Below are 21427 nucleotides of genomic sequence, written 5' to 3'. Positions count from 1 at the left end.
AGTCGCACACAGCTGACAAACGATAACTGCAAGTAGTTATATGGTGACACTGGATAGGCATGGCTGCAGCTTCCAGATAAATTTCCTTAGAATATATATAAACTAGTGCGCGTGTGCATTTACTTGTAATTAGATTCGTATTGTGGCTATATTTGTTGTTACTGTCGTCGCTGTCACTACGAACCTTAACATTTTGCCGGTTGCCCCTCACACAGCTGAAGGGCAACAGGGACATCGGCATTCGGTGTATGTGTGTGAGTGTGCTGTAATGTCAGATTTTTGTTGCTGCCAAAACACAATTCGTGCCTCATAATGGACCGCTCATGCAATCAAAACAAACGCAAAGCACCGTTACCATAAACAAATAGTAAGTGCGCGCGCGTACACATACATACATTCCTGCATATACATGTGCATGTACGTAGGTACACGTACATTTGTATGATTGTAAATTGATGCGCATGTGTTCATTTATTTATGTGTGTGTAGATTTGTGCCTTTTGGTGGAGTGCAATGCAAAATGCAGCATAAATGATACAAAAAAGAAAACAAATTGAATTAACGTGTATTCTCGTGTAGTTGTGTGTGTGCGTCAATTGTTGCAATTTTTATAACTGTAAATATGCAGTGACTGGCAACGCCCCCAGCGTCGCCCAACCACAACGCCAACAACAAGTGATTAAAGAAATTGTGTCGACCAACTTGGAAGTGATTAATTTTTCAAGCTCCACACCCAAAAGCATACACACACACAAACACACACATGTGTGTATAAACAATCGACAATAGCAAAACACAACAAAGGCAAGCTACAGTAAACGTCCTTGGTTAACGGTAAAGCGCCAGAACGACAAAGCACAGGAAAAGCAATAGGAAGAAGAGACACGAAAGGCTCACACTCGTACACATACATACATATACAAATATAAATAGGCACGAACGGCACTCACACACATTGAAGTGCTGAGCTGGCGCTGAAAATATGGGTAAGTGGGTTGTTTTCTTTTTGCCCAATTTGCATACATATGTTTATATAGACAAACATGTTGTTGTATGTGTGTATTTATGAAAAGGATATGTGTGTATTTGACAATGAGACTGCAGGACAAGGATTTTGATTCACATCTGACCTTACACATTTATAAATATTGACGTATGTATGTATGTATGTGTCTCCTTTTATTATGTTTTCCCATTATACATATGTATAATGAAATGAATGACACTATTATTAAGGATGGTCTCTGAGAAAGGCTGTTTTGTATGTGTAGTATATTTATTATTCAGTTACCCTCGAACCATCGCATTCATCATACTTTCAGGTATTGGTGGGTTACCTTGAAAGTTTCGCCAATTAAAAATTGCTATTAATGTTGATAAACGTTTCAGACACATTCATGCCTATTTCGTTACAAGAGTTATTACTTTTTATTGGTTTTTTTAGAAAACCAAAAATTTGGGGCTTACCTATAATGTGTTGTAATAAAATGAAGAAATATTGGGAACAAGCAAATAGATGAAATGCATTAGATTTATTGTTATTTGTTTCTTTGCTGTTGCCATATTTCTTTTTAGTTTAAATAAATGCATACACTTCCAATTCGTGATGATCTCAGAGCTTTGAACTGCCTGTCAATTAATTAATTAATTGCATCAATTGCGTATTTATACTCAAGTAGTAATTGGTTGTAAAGTAGCAACAAAAGTTGTGGGCACCATTTGAAGCAGGTTTTTATTATAAAATTTTTACTCTAATTGAAAAAGATAAATTTGTTGGGAAACTTTTCGGTCTACCCTCGTAACGTTAATTCACCTTTGCATGCTTTTGGGCTGGCCCGGAAATTGCATTACAGCCAAAGCAAGAACTAGTTCGAAAGCAGAAAAAAAAATTGAGCAGAGAGTCAAAGCAAACACCAGCAGAATAAAGAGAGAGAGAGTGAGTGGGCCAGGAATAGAGAGAGAGAAAATAAGCTGGGAGTGGGGCGTCCTGTTTCGAAACGGTTTGTTCTTCTACTTCGTGTCGAGATTTTCACACAATTTTCTGTGACAACAACAAACCAAGCAACAACAAGGACGACGCGCGCAGGAGATGTTTTTGCTCTTAATGGTGTTGTTGGTGTGTGTATACATAAGTGTGTGTGCATAACGGTAACTGTAGAACTCTGCAACTGTGTGCGTGAGTAAACATTGTGTGGCAGAAAGTAGCAAAAAGCGCAAACAATAACAACAACCAAGGAAACAAAAGCCAACAAGAAAGAACTAGAAAAGAAAAATTGCATTTTACTGCTCATTGTGGTAATTTGTTGTTGTTGTTTTTGTTGCCTGCAAGCGCACTCGTACGTGCTTCGTGCACGCCAGCCCGTGAGTAAATGTCTCTGTGTATGTGCTGAAGCATAGGTGTGTGCGTGTACGTGTGTGTGTGTGTGTGTGTGAGCCTGGCCCGGAGTCAGAGTCCAACGTCAGTCACCAGTTGGCCCTCGGCAGCGAACTTTTAACGCCTGCAATTTTCTGCCACTGCCTATTTGAAAAAAAAAAAAAAAAAATCAACTCCGGACTTGTCTTTTGGTTTCCCGTTTGACGTTTGTTGTGTCCACGCCCACATATCGTCCTTCAAAACATAAATTCGTACGCGTTTATTATTCAAAAGGTTTTATTATTAAAAGCGCGTGTGCTGTTTTTTGTTTGTTTTTTGTTTTTCTTTTGCTTGTGCTTCTTCTAAGCAGCCGCAGCAGCGCCAACAAAAACAACAGAAACGGGAACAGGATTGGGAACAGGAACAGGAACAACTGAAGCAGCAGCAGCAGCGACAGCAGCGACAGCAACAACAGCCGGAACAGCATCCTCAAGCGAAGGCATCGAGATGCTTAAGGCGCTCTATGACTTTCAAGCGGTTTATCCCAAGACTATCAGCTTCGATGAGGGCGAATATTTTATATTGTATCAGACATCGGCACGCCAAAGGAATTGGTGGCAAGTGGTCAGCATGAAGGGCAACATTGGCTTTGTGCCATCGAATTACGTAATGAAGATTAAGGTGAGTACTCGCCAAAGGGGTTGGGTTGTGCTAAGCAGGGGAGTGGGGGGAGGGGGGTACCTAAAAGCATTCGTCGACATCGACATCATCGTCAACTTCAAGTGCCTTTAGGATTTTGCCATGCACAATGTAGTTGAAGTGCTTGGGCCACAAGTGTGCGCCATGTCTCGAGGGTGTGCACACACACACACACACACACACACTTCTACACGCTCTAAGGACAAATGTACAGTTAGCAGTTAGACAGAATGTAATGTTTCCTTCATTGCTTTGCACACACAGGTGGAACATGATTTCCTCATCAGTTTCCTCAACTCGTCCATTGAGTCGCTGGAGAAGTGCAATGAGCTCGAGATCAATGGCATTATGTCCAAAGATGAGCTGTTGGAGCGTTTGCGTGAAAAGAAGCACACCATGGAAAAGCTATATGCGGTAAGTCCACCCCAAAACCCAAACATTACACCAATATCTACTCGAACTTGAACTGCAGGAGAGTTCGGAACGCGATGGCGACTCTTCACTGAGCTATTCGCACAGCTATAGCGAAAAGCAACTGACCAAGTGCCACAAACAGCAGCAGCAGCAGCACAGTCCGCCCGCCTCGCAACGTCTGGACATGAGCAGAAAGAGCATGTCCAGTCCCGCAGTGGGCGCCAGCGTGCCGCAAGCCATGCCGGAGTCCCCCAGTATGGGCACCATGCAGCTTCAAAGCAGCAGCTGCACGATACAGACGCCTCAGCAGCAGCAACAGCAGCAGCAACAACAGCAGCAACAACAGCAGCAACAGCCACTGCCACTGCCAGCGCCGCCCGTTGCCGCTGCCAAGACCAGTGATGTGGCGCAGGACAACAGCATTACATCGGAGCCATCGGAGACGACAACAACCACAACCACGACCAGCGAAGATGTGGTGACCACCTACAAGGAGACTAGTCAGTTAAGTGCCACTGATGGCCGCCATCAGGCGCATAATAAAAACGGCGCAGGCGGCGGACGTTCCGCTGGGGCGGCGTCAACCACCGGCAGCGTTCACAAATCCTCGGGCAATGGCAGCAGCAGCAACGGTGCCGCTCCCGGCGAACTCCTCAGCCAGACTGTCTACAGTGGACCCGACAAATCCGATGGCAGCGACGAGGGTTGCAATGGCAATGGGGATTTTGCCAACAGTGCCGAAAATAGCCAAGCTCTGGACAGCATTGAGAGTCCCTCGCATCGTGGTGGCCTCCATGCGAGTGCTCAGCTCAAAGTGGAGTCCTCAGATGTTTATCAGATTGTAGACGCTTTGCGTCGCAATACAAACCTTAGCTTTGACCTCTCCTGCGAGGCACTGCGCGTGGTGCTGACTAGCCTGGAACAGCTATACAATGGTGCCATCAATCCTTACCTGGAGGCTGTGGCTGTCCATGTCACCGGCAAGGTGGCCACCCCCAAGGAGCTGCTGGGCATCACGCACGACTCGAAGCGTCTGCAGTATTTGTTTTCCCAGCTGGCCGACTGCAAGAACGATACGGAGCAGCGCACTTGGATGCTCTATGAGGACGAGGAGGACATTTTACAGTTTCTCGAGGAGCTAGTCGAGATATTGGTGAGTCAACACTAAAGAAAATGTTCACTCGAAATCTAAGTTGTGCCTTACAGAATAATGCTGACGAAAATATCAGCTGCTATGAGATGTCCTGCGATCAATATCAGATGTTCATCAACCTCGTACAGTATTATCAAATGGAGACGCGCTGGTCCATCAAACGCTTGCTATTAAAGACTTTCACTGCTGCCTGTCATCTGGACCACATTATAGTGGACATATTGCTGACTTCGGTGCTGCCACTAGAGATTGTAAGTATTTTTACCCCTTCCTTAGCGGTGATTGAATATTTAAGGCAGCTCTTCTAACTTGTTGTTGCGTGGGGATTAAAGTAAAGGGAGATCTGTGAAACGCGATTTTAGACAGCTATATGGAGATGCTTCAGTTCTAGACCCACGAACGGACATGTCTATACTTGTATGTGCTTGCCTGATACATACCTTGCACAAACCTAATACGTATATCCTTTTTACCTTACGAACATAGGGTATAAAAAGGCTAGTCAAAGGTCGAAATCATTGTAGTTTTTATGAATATATCTCATCTTACCACTATGTTCTATAATGTTTTATATTTAAGCACAAAATAGAATGGAGTTTTTGAACTGAAAATGTTATTACGAAAACCTTAACGTACGTTTCTCTTTGCAGGTAGAAGACATGAAGACCCACTTTTCGAATTTGGATCGTTTTAAGCAGCTGGTGAATATGTTAACGATAATATTCTCGCTAGGCCAGGCAATGCCGGTTAATCATCAGGGTATGTGATCGATTGTACCTCTTGCTTAACATAATTATTAATTAATGATTGCTTGTAGATTACTTGGGAGTGCATTTTGCAAGTTTCCTGCTCGAAATAGTCGAGGGCAACAATCCGGAGGTGCTGGTGGATATGGTGATTGCCCTGATCCTGGCATTCAATCAGCAGTTCGGCGAGCATACGGTGAACGTCATCATCGAGGCGATGCAGAACCTACCCACGGCTAAGGTGTTCACAGAGAAGCTGCTGTTACTCTTGAATCGCGAGGGTGTGTTGCACTTATTTTCAAGGGCAGTGGAACAGATCTCTAATCTGTATTTGTCGTTTGTCTGTTGCAGATGATCCCACGCGCATGCTTAAACATCCCAATGAGCATATGAATACGGTGCTGCGCATGTTTATAGACATTTTCAGCCATCCGGATACGGCGGGCATGTTCTACACGAACGACATTAAGGTGCTTATAGATATTGTGGTGCGTCAGCTGTCGGATCTTGATGCAGGCAGCCCGGTAAGTACAATATTAGTGTTAATCACTGCTGTTTGCACACTAATATACTTGAATTGTGTTTGGCAGACACGTCCCTGCTATTTGGAGCTGTGTCGTCGCATCTTGCGAAATACAAACTATCAGGAGCATCAGCATCGCAAACACGACCTCATGAAGATCTTCACGCGAATCTTTTGCGAGGAGACCGAATGCAGCGCCTCGGATCAGCAGTTGGTGCGCGAAATAGCAAACGAATTTCCGCAGTTGTTCAAAGCATAAATCCAAAATAGAGATCATTTAACTAAACCAACCATTTTAATTGTGAAACGTTGCTAGTGAGGTCCATTACGGGCCAGTCGAATTTTTAGATTGTCTAGTTTTAAACATAAACAGAACAGAACAAAAAACGGAAAAAATATTAGGCTGTGCATTCGAAACAAAATGCTCGCTTACACAAAACCATACATATGTATGTCTTTGGAAAAATTGTGTTAATCCTTGGAATATTTTCAAAACTATAATATGTTATTGCATTTGATTTATGTCTAAATTTCTAGTCAAACGCTAATTCCAAAGATACAAATTTGGTTTGCATTGTAAGTTTGAATTCTAATCGAACGCAGCCACGCAATTGTGTTTTGAATTGAACTTTTGAAATTAGTCTTAAAACATCGATTTGTATTGTATTGTAGGCTCGTCGTATACATATATACTTACATATATTCTGTTCAGTGCTCTGTAACATTTGCATCTACCACATCAATTTATCTTATGAACATAGCTCTTAAGTGTCTCTGCGAATTGGACGTTGTAGTACTGGCCAATTGAGCTCTACTACTAGATTTACAGCAACAAAAAATACGAAGATACATACATACATTTAACGATATATGGGGAAAAAAGTCATAGCACATATATATATATATAAGACTATATAGTCTTAAATAAAATTTGTTAACATTTGATAGGCAGGCATGCATAGGAAAACGACGATTTTTAAGTATCACACAGAAATTGCATTCATTTGTTTAGCCAAAGATTTCAATTGCAAAATCGAAAATTAACTGAATATAACAAGAAATTGATATTTATATTATATAAATATATAGGTAAATATTAAATGAAATGTTTATTGATATCTAAAAGCAAAAGACAAAACCAGCAACACACATTTAATGAAAACTAAAAGAAAAAAAGGCAAAAAATGCAGAAGCATCTAATGTTAAATTTGTTTATATAATCTATGAGAACAATTAATACAAATATTTAAAAAAAATGAAACCAAATATTGTTAAAGCTCAACAAGCATACATATACACATGCATACATACACACATATACATATAGTATGTGGCACAAATGCATTTAAACATTTATATACACAGAGAGACAGAGAGACGATTAAGCTGAGATAATCGATAAACGAAATTTCTATATAGTCTGGCATCGATTTAGAAAATGAAGGGAGTGGTCAGCACTCCGCAATAGAACTAAAGAGGAATACAAAAATACAACAATTGCCACACATAGGCCTTAACCTGCATTCAAACTTCTTCTATATACTTACGACTACATACATACATACATACAAACATTTATCTTAACCACAATTTCTCCCTCTCTATCGCTCTTGTTCTAAAACTAATTCATTATAGCACCGAAGCATACAGAGTTTTTCGACAAAAACAAACAAACAAAAGAAAAGAAATGAAATAAATAACACATAAACACTTACTTATATAAAACACATAAGAAGAATGAGGTGAAGAGAACAGTTTTAAGTTATCAATCAATTAATTTTTTTTTTGTAGTAATAAGTAATGCATAGTTTTTGCTTTTAACTCGAAGCACTGTTTTCAGTCATTACGCTTAAGCAAATTTTGCAATTGTTATTAACTGTTTGAAATCGGCAAGGTGTCTATGCTATCTATTAAGTTTATTGTTAACAATTGTTAGATTCTTGTAAAGAAATGCAAATCAAAGAAATTGAATTAAATCAAAACACACACACAACAACCACAAAAAACAACACCCATACTTGTATTTGTGCCGCTATTAACAAACAGAAACGAAAGAAACTGAGCTAATTTACGACCTTTGAGAGAATCAAAAAAAAAAAAAAAAATAAAATTTGTTTTGAGTTTTTGAATTGTGAAGACAAGCATACCAACATAATTATCTAATTCCATCTATATATTTTATTTTACTGTATGCCTTAAGTTGTAGATGTACTATCCGTCGAATCTTGTTTTTCCGCTCATTATATACTCTGTACCCGAAGCGTTAAAAGGCATAAACCAGCCACAGACGGACGTGGTAAATCCCATACTATAGGCACATATATGTACGTCTGTATGAACATCGAGTACTCGTGCACCATAACAACTAAGGACACCAAACTTGGTATGTAGACGTGTCTTATCCAAATGCAGAGCAAGTTTATTACAAATGATAGATAGCCTCATTATTTTGTATAGCTGCCATAGGAACGATCGAAGGAAAAGTCAATCTTAGTGGGTTCACTTTTTTGTTTTTGAAGATATCTGAAGCAACTCTGCCAACTATGATAATATTCTAATGATTCATTCAAATCGGTCCACAATATCATATAGTACTAAAAACTCGTACGTAACTCGTAGTCCGATATCATAACCAAATTGAGAATTAATGAGGTTTTTGTAGTGTCTCATGATATTCTGAAGTTTTATCAAAATCGGAGTCTTTATATCGTATAGCTGTCATGGCAATAATTGGTAAAACAAAGTTTCTTTTGGTTGAAGGGCAGTTGCGGAAAAGTGATTTCAAACGATCTTCACGACTATTTTCAAATTATTTATTTTTTGATTTCCCCAAAAAATGCAAAAACACAGAAGAATAGAAAGAAAGATAGAAAGAAAGACGCTTGGCGAATACCTCAGTGGCAGCTCAAGCCTTCTCAAGCTACCTAAAAAGTTTGCTCAACGCTCAATAAAAAGTTGCCACAATTCGAATTCGAATTATATAAAAAAAAATTTAATAACAATATCAATAAGCGAAGATCCAAGCATGCTGTACGTTTGTCTGGTTAAAAAAGTTAACAAAAAAAAATTATTATAAATAAAATAAATCACAGCACAGCATTTTATATTGCAACAATGTGCATAAATAATTCAGAAGAAATTGTAGTTTATGAAACAGCAAGATAGCGAAATCTCCAATTTCATTTCCATATTCATAGGATTTCGTTTTTTTTTCATTTTTTTTTTTGTCATTTCAAGGATCTAAAATATGAATTTTTCAAGCAACGCATTAAGTATGTAACGAAACTGCAATAATTGTAACGTCAAAAAATAAAAATAAAAAACAAAATAAAGAAATACAAATAATGTATCTAATTGAGAAAAAAAACGTTTCATTTTAGATAAAGTTTCTACTCCCCAGTTTTAACTTCAAGTCTCGCAACGCGACTCTATAGTTTCTCCAATTAGTATGGATGGAAGCAGATTGTAACTCCTTGCGAGTCATGTTCCTAAGCATCCGCCAAGAGCGACAGTTTCTCAAAAAGAGAAGAGAACATGTAAATTATAATTTGTATACTATATAGAATCGACAACAAATAACCAAAATAATTTAACGCAATTCATTAATATCTTAGGTCAGAGGAGAATTCAACGATCGTTCTCGGAGTTTCTGCTGCAGCCCCATGTCCAAAATGTGATTCAAATAAGGATCGAATGTCTCTAGCAATCTGTTAAGACTGCGCTCTGCAGCGATCCACAGCAGATAGTAGCTCCTATCCAGTTTAGCAGGACGTATGTTTTGCAAACTTGGTCTTGTCAGCTCGCGAGCATTGATCAGCTGTCGCTCAACTTTCAGGAGTAGGTCGAATATCTTCTTCAGATCGCTCTGCAACATCCCGTACTTGTCCTCATGCAACGAACGCTCACAGACGCAGACGAGTCCCTGCAAGAGCCAGCGCAACGGCTGGGCACAGTGTAGCTCATAATTGACTGGCGCACAGATATCGGCCACGAATAGGGCTCTTAGGGGGGGCACCGAGTTAATGAAACTCTGGATGACTACTTCCAGGATCAGCTTCAGCCAGCACATTAGCGATTGCGGATACTCGTAAAGATTGTACCGGGAATTCGGTGCATCATTCAGGCTTTCGCATTGGGGCTCCTGGTCGGGGGCGCGCTTCCATAGGCATAGTTTCGGCATTGGTGGGACTAGGGGACGCATCCCTAGATGTAAGCGCGCCTGCTTCTCGCTCTCACGCAACATCTCGGCCAGAGATCTCTGCCTTTTCGGCCAACTCGGTTGGGGGCAGCAGATTTCCATTTTCTTGACAAAATCCTCAATCATGTCGAAGATAAGGTCGCGTACTGGCAGCCAAGGACATCGGCTGACGCAATCCAATTGAAAAATGTTTTTACTTCTTGTGTTCTCGCAGCAGGACATCATGTCGTAAAAGTCCTTAGACGCCTGCAGTTGAAATCCGTACAGAAGATTGGTGCTTAGCGCCTCGGCTAAGCCTAACTCCTGGCGTGTTTCCTCCAAGCCACAATCAAATAGCTCCCCAAACAGCCCGCGTACAGATCGGTGCAACAATTGTGAAAGCATTGCAGGCACGGATATGCCCTTCTTCGTTTCGATTTCCCAGTTCTGGAGGACCAGCGGCAGCTGTAGGTACAGCACCATCTCATACATCTGTCGGACAATATGCAGCTTCGCTGTGATCAGGACACCCACCCCATAAGCATAAAGCGACACGCGCGGATTCTCCCAAAACAAGTCCCAGTTCCAGATGGTCAGAATGCCAAAAGATACACAGTTCTCGTGGAGTGCCAGCTGAAAGGATCTCCACCATATCCATTGCAATGTGTGGCTCTGGTCGAACCGCACTACAGGCAGCTTCACAAAGTTACGGAAACGGCGATGGACGCGTATAAAATAAATTAAGGCGCAAACTATGCCATAATAGTGCAAAAAGGACATCCCATCCTCGAGGAAGCTGCCATAAAGCAAGCCGCTGCAGACGCCCATGTAGATAACCGATGCGAGTAGTAAACATTTTCGGGGCAATTCCCCAACCAGTCGCTCGAATCGAGTGCGATATAAGATCGGGCGTAGATTGTGCGCCTTAAAGAGCAGTATCCCGTAAAAAGCCACGCCCACAACCACGCCTTGCATCGCCGCCCAGGTATACAGCGAATAGAGTGTCGCCTGGAAGACATTCGCAATCCAGTCGCCCGGATATTCGCTGTCCAACAGGGCGACCAACAAAAATAGGCTCAGTAGCGCGTACTCCAAGCCGGCACATAGCCATGTGGCCCAATAGTAGCGCCGTAACATAACTTTGCGCACATTTGCCGGAATCCGGAACATGAATTCCAACTTGCATTCGCGCCAGCACCACATCGTAGATGGAAGGATGAAGGATGAATACTTGTAAAGAGTATAAAAATATTTTTTTTTGTTTTTTTCTTTTGAAAAAAAAAAACAATTTTTTCTAGAAATATGAATATACTTTCCGAGAAATGTTTGAGGTTGACACTAAAAGCCAAACATACCTGAACTGTGAACTTCAAAAGTATTTTCAGTAGAGGTTGAAAATTAAATCGGCTACGAACACATAGAACCCATTGGCTTAGAAGATTTGGATGAATTCTGATTGTCGAGCTGATCCTACTATAAATGTCACATACTAGTCTATCCAAAAAGGAGAATCAAATCAGTTCGATTGGTTCTAAATACAAGTAGAAATAGGTAAGTAACGATGCAATTTTTTTAAACTTAGCCTTAATAATTAGCTTAGGTATTTGTAAGTGGCTGGTCGGGAACGAGAGCAATTCTTTATTTCTTTCAGAGATCATTCACCAGAACTCTTTCTTTGATTTACTTCTAGACTGGGATAGTAACTTTTTTTTTTCTTTTAATTAAATTGAGAGCATCGTAGGGAAGCTGTTTGGCTAAACAACTTAACATTCAGGTTTATATTCAGGCGATATCTCACTTGAACTCTTCACATTTGTTGAATCATTCCTTATGAATAAACATCAGCTGCAATATTTCATCGAATTCTTGTATTTATTTATTTTTCAGAACTCTATGAGATGAAAAGTTATTCATTAAGGTATGGAACTGGACTTTCTTTTTATGGACTAAGTCTGTTTATCTGACAATCTGTAGCCAACTAACCAACCAGGAGACTTCTATAAAAATATAAAATGTCTGTCGTTAAACGATTTTATATATTTTTTTATTGTTTAGGTGCATTTATGATTAAGTTGTATATATTTTATTGTCTGTTCCAATCATAAATCCCTCTTGGACAATTACTGACTATATGTATGTATCATACAGCTATTAAAGAGTCTTTTGAGAATTAAAATTCATTCTTTATAAGGCTATTTGATCCGAATTGATGAACAAAATTGTAAAACTGCTCTGTGGCAGGAGATATGGTGATAGAGTTCTGAAGCGTCCATATTCATGGATGTTCCAAAGTTCCCATAAATGTGTTAATAGTCAAAAGTGCTGGAGTACTTGATGGAGAGTAGCGACTATCTAAGTACTTAGCCGCCGATAACTTTTTAGATTGCTTTGGTCTAGACTTTAAGCATTTTTCGTATGCAGGCTACGAACTATATTTTAAGTGGACTTGAACCTCAAAGGATAAGTTAACAATTAGTGTTCACCGACTCAGGAGATCATTGGCTAGTATATTACAGATTCCGACGAATTCTTTCTGCTTAGGTGTGGAGAGTCAAGGCCTCTACTTGGTTAGACCCAGCTGAGGCAACTATCACGCAATTGTTCCTTTGGCTGAATGGGTTACTGAAAACCTATTCATCATTATTAAAATTTAGTTGCTTCACTTTATTATTCCTTTCCATCCCAGTGGCCTGCTTTTCAAATAACAAGTCAGCAGTTTGAAGTTTCTCTGAGACACATTATCAGTTCATCAACATATTTCGTTACGTTAACACACGATTTCGATTCGACTTGCCAGCGCAAAAGCAGAAAAAGATACGCAAGAGACGCTGAGTCGGACGTGTATTATACGGTCCATAGTACACATTTCAGGGTTTTTGTTTCTATTATTAGGTTATTAGGTTTCACGTTTTGCTGGAATTTTGGTTTCTGGCTGCAGAATGTACGTCAAGGATCCGAAGCGGCTCTTGGAGGTGCCACACATCCAGTATGGGGCCTGGGACGAGCCGGGCGTTTCCATGTTTGCCACCGTCGAGCAGGAGCCGGTGGACAATATACTGAGGCGTATGAAGCCTCTGAATTTTGGCTCTTCAGACACCGATCCAACCGCCGATCCCTTGGTTAAGGACCCGAGTAATGCCATCAAGACTATCTTCCGTACTGTCAAGAAGCAGGTGGTGGAGTTGGCGGCCGAACGCAACAGCAAAGTCTTTCCCCATCTACAGGAGGGGCAAGTGGACGACGCTGTGGCCAAGGCTATGAAGGTGGAGCGCAATCGGGAAATGGTTGAGACGAGCGTCCGTCAACAGATGCACGAAAGCAGTCAAAATTTGCGCGCCCTAGACCTCGAGTTGGAGCGCGCCCAGACGTCTTTGAAGATTAGAAACCAGGCAGATACCACTGTGCAGGAGCGCCGCAACGCGTACCTTCGCGAGAAGGAACAGGCCCGCCAACAGCGCGAGCGCATCAACGAGGAGATGCGACTCGAGGAGATCGCGCTGCGCAGCAAGGCTGACTCCTTTCGCCGTCAGCTGATCAAGCAAATGGAGGACAATCGCACCCGTCGACGCCTGCAACGCATGGCCGAAGTGGAGGAGTGCCAACTGGCGCGACGCAGAGACGAAATGAGCCTCGCCAGAGATACAATGCAGGCTGCCGAGCGTAAACTCAAGCATCGCCAAGCCCTCAAGCAGTCCCTTGACGAGTTTGAGGCTATGCAGAAGAACATCAAAGAGTCGAATCGGGTGACGATGGTGCGCTCCGAAGTCGGCCTCTTGGACGCCATGCACGAGAAAACAAAGACCGAGGAGGAGGCGGCACTGCGACGACGCGTAGAATGCGTGGAGACCCGAAAGGCCAACAGCGCTGTTGTCTGCTCTCAGCTCAGTGTGATCAAGAAGGAGAAGGATGTGCGCGATAAGCTCATTACAGATCTGCTGGTGCGCGAGCATCGGGAGAAAGATGATCACGAGTTCTACCATGCGACGCTGGACAAGCTGAAGGAGAAGAATAGGGTGCGTCAGGAGCTGATCCTGTTGTGCAAGGAAAGAGAGTTCCACAGGAAGAGGGAGAAAGCGCTTGACCTGATGATCCCCCACGACAGCACCTGCTTCTTTGAGCGTCAATATCAAATGCAAGATGCGCGCGAGAAGCTCCTGCACCAAATCAAAAAGGATGCCTGTGCCCAAGTGACAGCCATAGTCGAGGAGAGTGAGAAACGCCGCGCCGCCACCTATAAGGAGGAGAAACAGTTGGAACGTACCATAATCGCCATGGCAGCCGAAAACGATCGCAAAATATCCGAGGAGCGTATACGGATACTCATGGAAAAGCCCAAAGAGCTCATCTATACGTTGCGGGGCGGTGTTCTCACCGACGAGGAGATCGTCGCTCTAGGCATGGTGAAGCGCAACTAAAGACACTGAGAAACAATACCATATAGTGTTGAAATTGTACATAAAGAAGTCACATATAGCACGATTCCGTTCGGAATAAAAAATATATATATTAACTACGTTAATGAAAGCACACACTACAATGATCTGACTTCCTCTTTGAGCCCCGTACTTTAATCAAGAATTGATTAAATCTCAGATAAATCTTTTAGCCAGCTATATAGTTAGATCTTGTTAGATCTTTTATCCAGGTATAGAGTTGATCTCACGTTTTAGAGTTTCGAAGGCATAGTCTAGTGCTTGCTATATTGAGAATTGATTGAAGCTTTATTCGAAGATAAGATATGTCCATCCTACATTTGCGTACACAGTTAGATCTCGTTTGGTCTTTCATCTAGCTATAGAGTTGATGTCAAGCTTTAGAGACCTGAAGGGATAATTTAGGGGTTACTAAATCAAGAATTGATTAAAGCTATATTTGAAGATAAGATATGTCCTTCATCCTACAATTTGGATCTTTTATCTAGGTATAGAGTTGATCTCACGGTTAAGAGATGCGAAAGCATAGTCTAGTGTTTGCTAAATCAAAAATCCATCCTACAATTTGCGTACACAGTTAGATCTTGTTTGATCTTCCATCTAGATATAGAGTTGATCTCACGTTTAAGAGATTCGGAGGGACAGTATATTGCTTGCTAAATCAAGAATTGATTAAAGCTATATCCGAAGATTAGATATGTCCATCCTACATTTGCGTACCCAGTTAGATCTCGTTTGATCTTTCATCTAGCTATAGAGTTGGTCTTACTTTTTAGAGCTTGGAAGGGATAGTCTAGTGCTTGCTAAATCAAGAATTGCTTAAAGCTCAGATAAATCCTTTAGCCAGCTATATAGTCAGATCTCGTTCGATCACTTACCTTCGCGTAGAGTTGATCTCACGCTTAAGAGATTTTGATTGAGGCGGTAGCTTTTTGTTGCTAATACTTTTAATGACCAAGAGAGCATACAGTTTGCAGGCACTGTCCGCTCGCTGGTCAGCGAAAGAGCATTAAATCGGATCGTCGCGTAGAACGAGCTCTTTTGAGGGACAGCGCTTAGAGCTTTCAGTTGCTTGGAAAGCGCTTGAGTGAGTGCATGTGGGGGGAACGGCTGTCGATTGCGACCGTCATGTCCACAGAAAGACGATAGAATGAGATAGAATACGAGTATAGGGCTGGAACGGTCGTGGATTGTCTTAGGCATATTGATATAGGCATCCACCCCAGTGGTCTTTGCCATGAAATGTCAATCGTTCATTGTGTCAGGAAGTCAGTCAGACGAGTACAAATAGAAAACCGAATAAAATTTTAAGTCAAAATTGTGCAACAGCCACAAGTACACTAATAACAGACTAAAGGGGAACTGGAGGGTAAGTCGTGCTCCACGGGTGCGATGTTCAGCTCTGTAATTCCCCATCTCCAACCCATTAGCCCATGGTCATTGCTGCTGATTCCACATTCCAAATACCAACAAAAGGAAGAAGAAGGAGAAGCGAATAGAAACATGTTCTGCCACCGTCTTCCCATACTGAGCTGCTTCACAACATCCAAGGAGAGCTGTCGCGATGAGCTGTTGCCCTTGAATGTGGTCGGCAAGGAGCCGGTTGTATTAAACGTCTATGACATGTTCAGCATCAATGACTACACAACGCCCCTAGGCCTGGGCGTGTTCCATTCGGGTGTGCAGGTCTATGACACCGAGTTCGCCTATGGCGGCCATCGCTATCCAGTCACAGGCATATTCGAAATAGCGCCCCGAAACAATCGCAACGAGTTGGGCGAACAGTTTCAATATCGCGAGAGCATTAGCATCGGCTATACGGAGCTGAGTTGTGAGGAGGTGCATCGCATTGTCGACGATCTGGGACATCAGTTCCATGGCGACTGCTACCATCTGACGAACAACAACTGCAATCACTTCTCCAATACGTTCACCCGCGTGCTGTGCGGCCAGGAAATACCACCCTGGATCAACAGATTGGCATACTTTGTTACCTGTGTGCCGTTCTTACATCGCTGCCTGCCGCTCGAGTGGATGACTCCGTCTCAGGATGATGGGCCCCAGCCACCACTACCACAACCACAACCACCTCCACAACAACCCCAACCCCAGCAAACCACACATCGCTCAGATCGCAAACATCGCCAGCACCGCCAGCGTCAGCCGCAGTCGCAGTCGACGTCGTAAAGATAGTGTCGTTTGGCTTCAAGATCGTGGTGTTGTCGAGCGAGCGTCTGTTTCCCCCCCGTATTCCCCCAAAAGAACGACACACGCGTTAAGTTCGTAATCGCAGCGAGATTGTTGCTTTTCGGTCAGTTGTTCCTTTGTATTTTGTAGTTGTTCAATAAATTGATGTAATTGTGTATGTTTGCCATCAATCCAGCGCAATGAATATGGAATAATAATAACACCTGAAATAAAAATACTATACAACAACAATTCTTTCTTATCAGAGAGAGAGAGAGAGACTGAAGAAAGGCGAGCCGTAAAATCATAATAAACAAAGGGGAGAGATCGAATTAAGGTTAAGTCAGCTTGTTCTTCTATCCCCACTTCCTTAGAAACAAGATGATGGACAATTCAAAATTAAAATGGAATAATAATAACACCTGAAATAAAAATACTATACAACAAGTCAGCTTGTTCTTCTATCCCCACTTCCTTAGAAACAAGATGATGGGCAATTCAAAATTAAAATTTGGATATGGCTTGCCATCTCTAAGAGTCTTCTTGGCATCATTAATGGGCTAGATAAATCACTTCCTTTAAATTTATGTATATACATACTACTTGTAGTGTAATGAGGACGCATCAAAGCAAGAAGAAAAGATAACCTAATTCTGTTTTTACACAGTGGACTGGTTCCAAAAACAACCGTGGAAAAAAAGACATTGATCATATGCAAAAATAGGTGTTTGGTTCTTTATCTCTAAAGAAATATATGTATTTGCAATTTCGAATTTTTAAACCGTCTTATATCAAAATCGTGTAAAAAAGACCGTGTAAAAACAGAGTTAGGTGTATTTGTTAGGCTAGGCGAAAATCTCAGTAAGCGCAGATGTTGGATGTACAGAGCTTTCTGACAAATCTCTACAGTTTTTTTAGCTCGGGTTGAGTGAGAACCCCAACCAAAAGCTCCGATTTCGCAGAATTTGGGCCAACCAAAAAAATAATATTTCATTCGTATTTTTCATTAACAAGAAATTAAATGGGACTATCATAATAATGAAAAAATATTTCAAAAAAGGTACAGTCTAAGCATTAAAAGCATTTCCGGATCAATAGTTCAATATACTCGTACCTCGAAACAGAGACAGAAAATGTTACGCTACTGGTTGGAAACCTTTTGGAATTGGAACTTATTGGAATTGCAGTTGAAAGAGATTTATTAAACGCCTTTTCCTAAGATAACTAAAACTGATTTCTAGAATTACTTAGAAAATATCCTTTGGTTAAAGCATTGTTAACGCTTTTTAATTGGTATAAGTTACTGACACACATAAGTCATGGACACTCATACTATAAGAGATTGAAAAACTTATAAAGCAGGATGTTGACAGGTCAAAAAAATGCTCTTCAAAATAATCTCCAATACCCGGAGATCTGTAAGAACCAACTTGGCTGCCCATGAATATTGTATATACTTGTAAGGGAACTTCTTTCTATTCCCCATGGTTATGCATAACCATTCCCCATTATCCACAAGGAGACTCAAACCTTGTCAGTATCTTACGATTTTATTAAATTTGAATAACAATTTGATGAAGCTTTTTGGTCAAACGAGCGAAGCCATGTCACGGATCTGAAATGAAAGGACAGTGGAAGTGTTTTCAGAATTAACACATAGAAGCGACACGCCCCAACCATTAGTCGGTATCTCCTTTATTGTGGATTGAGCTGCCGTCCTCTGAGCTCGACTGCTCAATAATTAGTTGTGCCACCTTGGAGTTGTAGAAGCAGTCGTCAACTTCCACCACCATCCCCAATTCCTTGCAAGTTGACAGAATTGTGTCCAACTCCTTCCTTACGCTTGCATCCACAGGATCCGCTGTGAACATCGACATCAGTTGGCCGCGCGAAATCGGCTCGCAAGCACTCAAAAGTGTTTGCAGAACTTGAACTGCACAAACTTTTCTGGCCATGTTGCTTAAAACTGTTAGCCCGTATTTATAAAAAACTTTCTACAGAACGCACCAATTTTTTTTGTTCAACTAAACAATTGAAAGCTAAACTTGTCTAGACATAAACGAATCGTATGTCAAAGCACACTTCTTGGAAACTACAACTGATTTGCTATTTGAAATATTTTTGTTACTTCTATATTTCTTGTGTATTTATATTTCTACTATTTTTTGCTTTTAGTTCAAAATTTGGTTGTTTTGTTGATCATTATGAACTTTTATTTTTTTTATAATTTTTTCTTTAAGCTAATTGCTTGTAGGTCTAATAACTTATCTATATTTCGGGGCTGGTGAGTTCAAAAAATTCCCCCAACTATTATGATTAGTTATTAAAAAAGTTTACATTAAAACAACAAATAGATATATCGTTTTATAAATCGTTGCTTAGATAAAGACAGATATAAAGAGAGAGAGAGAGAGAGAGAGAGAAGGCCCAGCATAGAGCTGGCTTTGTTTTTGTTTATTCAAAGAGCGATCTTTGCGAATCGAACTCAAAGAGGTTTATTTCCCGACTTCTTTCCATAACATAACAAGGTTATATTTTAGGTGCAATTAATTTGAGTTACTTCCTTTTGATAATATGACTTCTGGATAGCCCAAAGCTGGGTAAATTTTTTTTGGCTCCAAACATTTTCTACAATTTGGAAGAACAATATGCGACATATTTCTGAAGACTTTTTCTGCTTTCATTAATAATACAATAATCATAATTTAACTTTTAGAATCAGTTGAGACTTTTGCTCAATTTGAAAATCTAATAAATATCAATTCTTGATGTTCAAATCAAATTGTTTTTTCACTCGCTATTCAAATATACTATTAATTAGCAGTATTGCTTGCTTACCTTTTGGTGATTCCGTTTTATTCAGTTGAAAAAGTTGCAAAATTTAAATATCTTAGAAATATCTATTTTCAATCTTCAGAAAAGGTGTCTGTTGCGATGATTTAAAATGGAATCTTTTCCCCACTCGCTCTAGCACAGAACCCTATTCAATAATACTAATAATTAGCAGCATGGCTTGCTTACCTTTCCAGAGTCTTCCGATTACGTTTTATTCAGTTGAATAAGTTGCAAAATTTCAAAATCTTAACAATATCTACATATTTTCAATCTTCAGAAAATATCATTTCCCCACTCGCTCTAGCGCAGATAATACTAATAATTAGCAGTATGGCTTGCTTACCTTTCGGTGTGGAGCATCAAAGTTTCCGACGATTCCGATGTCATTAGTTGGAAAAGTAGCGAAATTTAATGTGGATTCCCAATCTTCCCAATCTTCTTTCCCTACTTGCTACCCTCTTCAATAATAGTACAGTATTACTGACTTACCTCTCTGTTGATTTTCTGAGATTTTCTAGAGTTAGTGCGCATTTGAGACTTGGGCTTGAAAGTAATAATAATGTTGAGGAGGTTCGCAGTTTTCTTTCTTATATATCTTGTCCATTTATTTAGTTTTGTTTGGTTGTTGTGGTTGTTGTTGTTGTGGTTTGCGCATAATTTGAAACATGTTTTGGTTTTTTGTTTTTCCATTTTAATATACATATATAGTTTATTTATTTGTAGAGGGGTTTGGGGCTTTGTTTGGTTTTGTATAGTTTTTTGTTTTTTCGTTTTTTGTTTTTTGTTTTTAGTTTTTGTCGACATTTCTCTTTCGAGTCTAATTATATTATAATTAATTACTAAAGTGTAACTCGTTAATGCATTGTGTAGCTAAAAAAAATCATCTTACATTTAGTTTACAGAAGTTTAAATATAGTAGAGGAGTTCGATAGCCCTGTGTAGGTAGCTTTTAGTAGCATTAATTGCTGTTGTTGTTGTTGTCGCTGTTGATGTTGCATTTGCAGTTCCAGTTGGTTATTTAGCTATGTATGTATGTATGTTGGTTTGTTTGTTGTTTGTTGTTTGAGTGTTTCATGCGAGAAATGAACGAATGCATTATGTACGTTGTATATAAGTACTATGTATTTTATTTATGCGTATTGCTAGAGTTGGTAGGCATTTGAAGTCCGATCGGGCAACTCAAAAGTTAGTTGCGTTACGTGGCTAAATGGCAAGCGAACCAAAAAGTGAGTTTTGGATGCGTTTGCATAATACCTGCTTCCTATCCTCCTTCCGTCTTACAATTATGTCGCTATGGTAGGCCGTTGCATACATATACATATATGTATGCACATATCTTTATATATATATATATAGCATTTATATATCATACAATACATTTTACTGTGTCACGCTAAAATCTCAATTTATAGTTTACTTACTCGCTATGACTAGTTGCTATATAAATATTTTCGTTATTTATATTCAATTTGCATTTATTTACCTCCGAGCCTATTCGTAATAAAAAACACTTCTTTTAATATCTAAAAAAAAATATATATTGTATATATATATATATACTCGTATGTGTGAATAAAACTAAACTAAATAAAAAAAACCCATGCAGAAGAGTATCAACAAGTCTTACACATAAGCACACCAGACGACCCATCCATAGTTTAGAAACAATACCAAGTCCGAATAGTTTTTTGCACGCAATCTTTGGAATACAAATCGCATCTTAAGAGGCTTAGTGATGGCTTAAGTTACTGCTGATTCGCTCAAGCGCTATATACTCTGAGCCCAAGTAGGGCTTAAGACCAAAAATTAATATCGAGCCGAAATATTGCTTTGAGAAGCGCAGAGAAAGACTGCCTACAAATATTAGAGCCATCTGTACTTAAAGAACAAACACATAAAACTAGACC

At 40.3% G+C, this 21427-nt stretch overlaps 4 protein-coding genes and 1 long non-coding RNA gene across 5 annotated transcripts; 3 read left to right on the top strand and 2 right to left on the bottom strand.

The window, feature by feature from the left end:
* Positions 1 to 97: 97 nt before the first annotated feature.
* LOC115629717 (NCK-interacting protein with SH3 domain) lies at positions 98 to 7028 on the top strand. The gene is made up of 9 exons (XM_030526238.1): positions 98 to 986; positions 2724 to 3034; positions 3317 to 3466; positions 3525 to 4619; positions 4673 to 4870; positions 5270 to 5378; positions 5437 to 5646; positions 5717 to 5889; positions 5956 to 7028. The coding sequence occupies exons 1-9, from the start codon at positions 983 to 985 to the stop codon at positions 6145 to 6147; spliced, it is 2442 nt and encodes an 813-aa protein (XP_030382098.1). The 5' UTR covers positions 98 to 982; the 3' UTR covers positions 6148 to 7028.
* Positions 7029 to 9498: 2470 nt separating this feature from the next.
* LOC115629710 (nucleoporin Ndc1-like) lies at positions 9499 to 11268 on the bottom strand. Its single transcript, XM_030526229.1, has one exon. It carries the CDS (start codon positions 11266 to 11268, stop codon positions 9499 to 9501), a length of 1770 nt encoding a protein of 589 aa, XP_030382089.1.
* A 1597-nt stretch (positions 11269 to 12865) lies between these two features.
* On the top strand, positions 12866 to 14602 carry LOC115629746 (eukaryotic translation initiation factor 3 subunit A). Its single transcript, XM_030526281.1, has one exon. The coding sequence runs from the start codon at positions 13005 to 13007 to the stop codon at positions 14478 to 14480; it is 1476 nt and encodes a 491-aa protein (XP_030382141.1). The 5' UTR covers positions 12866 to 13004; the 3' UTR covers positions 14481 to 14602.
* A 1157-nt stretch (positions 14603 to 15759) lies between these two features.
* Positions 15760 to 16876, top strand: LOC115629748 (deubiquitinase DESI2). Its single transcript, XM_030526284.1, has 2 exons — positions 15760 to 15867; positions 15929 to 16876. Exon 2 carries the CDS (start codon positions 16002 to 16004, stop codon positions 16683 to 16685), a length of 684 nt encoding a protein of 227 aa, XP_030382144.1. The 5' UTR covers positions 15760 to 15867; positions 15929 to 16001; the 3' UTR covers positions 16686 to 16876.
* A 1340-nt stretch (positions 16877 to 18216) lies between these two features.
* On the bottom strand, positions 18217 to 18653 carry LOC115629756. Its single transcript, XR_003995946.1, has 2 exons — positions 18363 to 18653; positions 18217 to 18300 (listed from the first exon to the last, which is right to left on the bottom strand). It is a non-coding gene; the product is annotated as an uncharacterized LOC115629756 (long non-coding RNA).
* Between the last annotated feature and the right edge of the window lie 2774 nt (positions 18654 to 21427).

This window comes from Scaptodrosophila lebanonensis, unplaced genomic scaffold (assembly GCF_003285725.1).
Source record: "Scaptodrosophila lebanonensis strain 11010-0011.00,11010-0021.00 unplaced genomic scaffold, SlebRS2 tig00000163-arrow-arrow-pilon, whole genome shotgun sequence".
NCBI classification, from domain to species: domain Eukaryota; kingdom Metazoa; phylum Arthropoda; class Insecta; order Diptera; family Drosophilidae; genus Scaptodrosophila; species Scaptodrosophila lebanonensis.
This window is presented reverse-complemented; position numbering and strand designations above follow the sequence as displayed.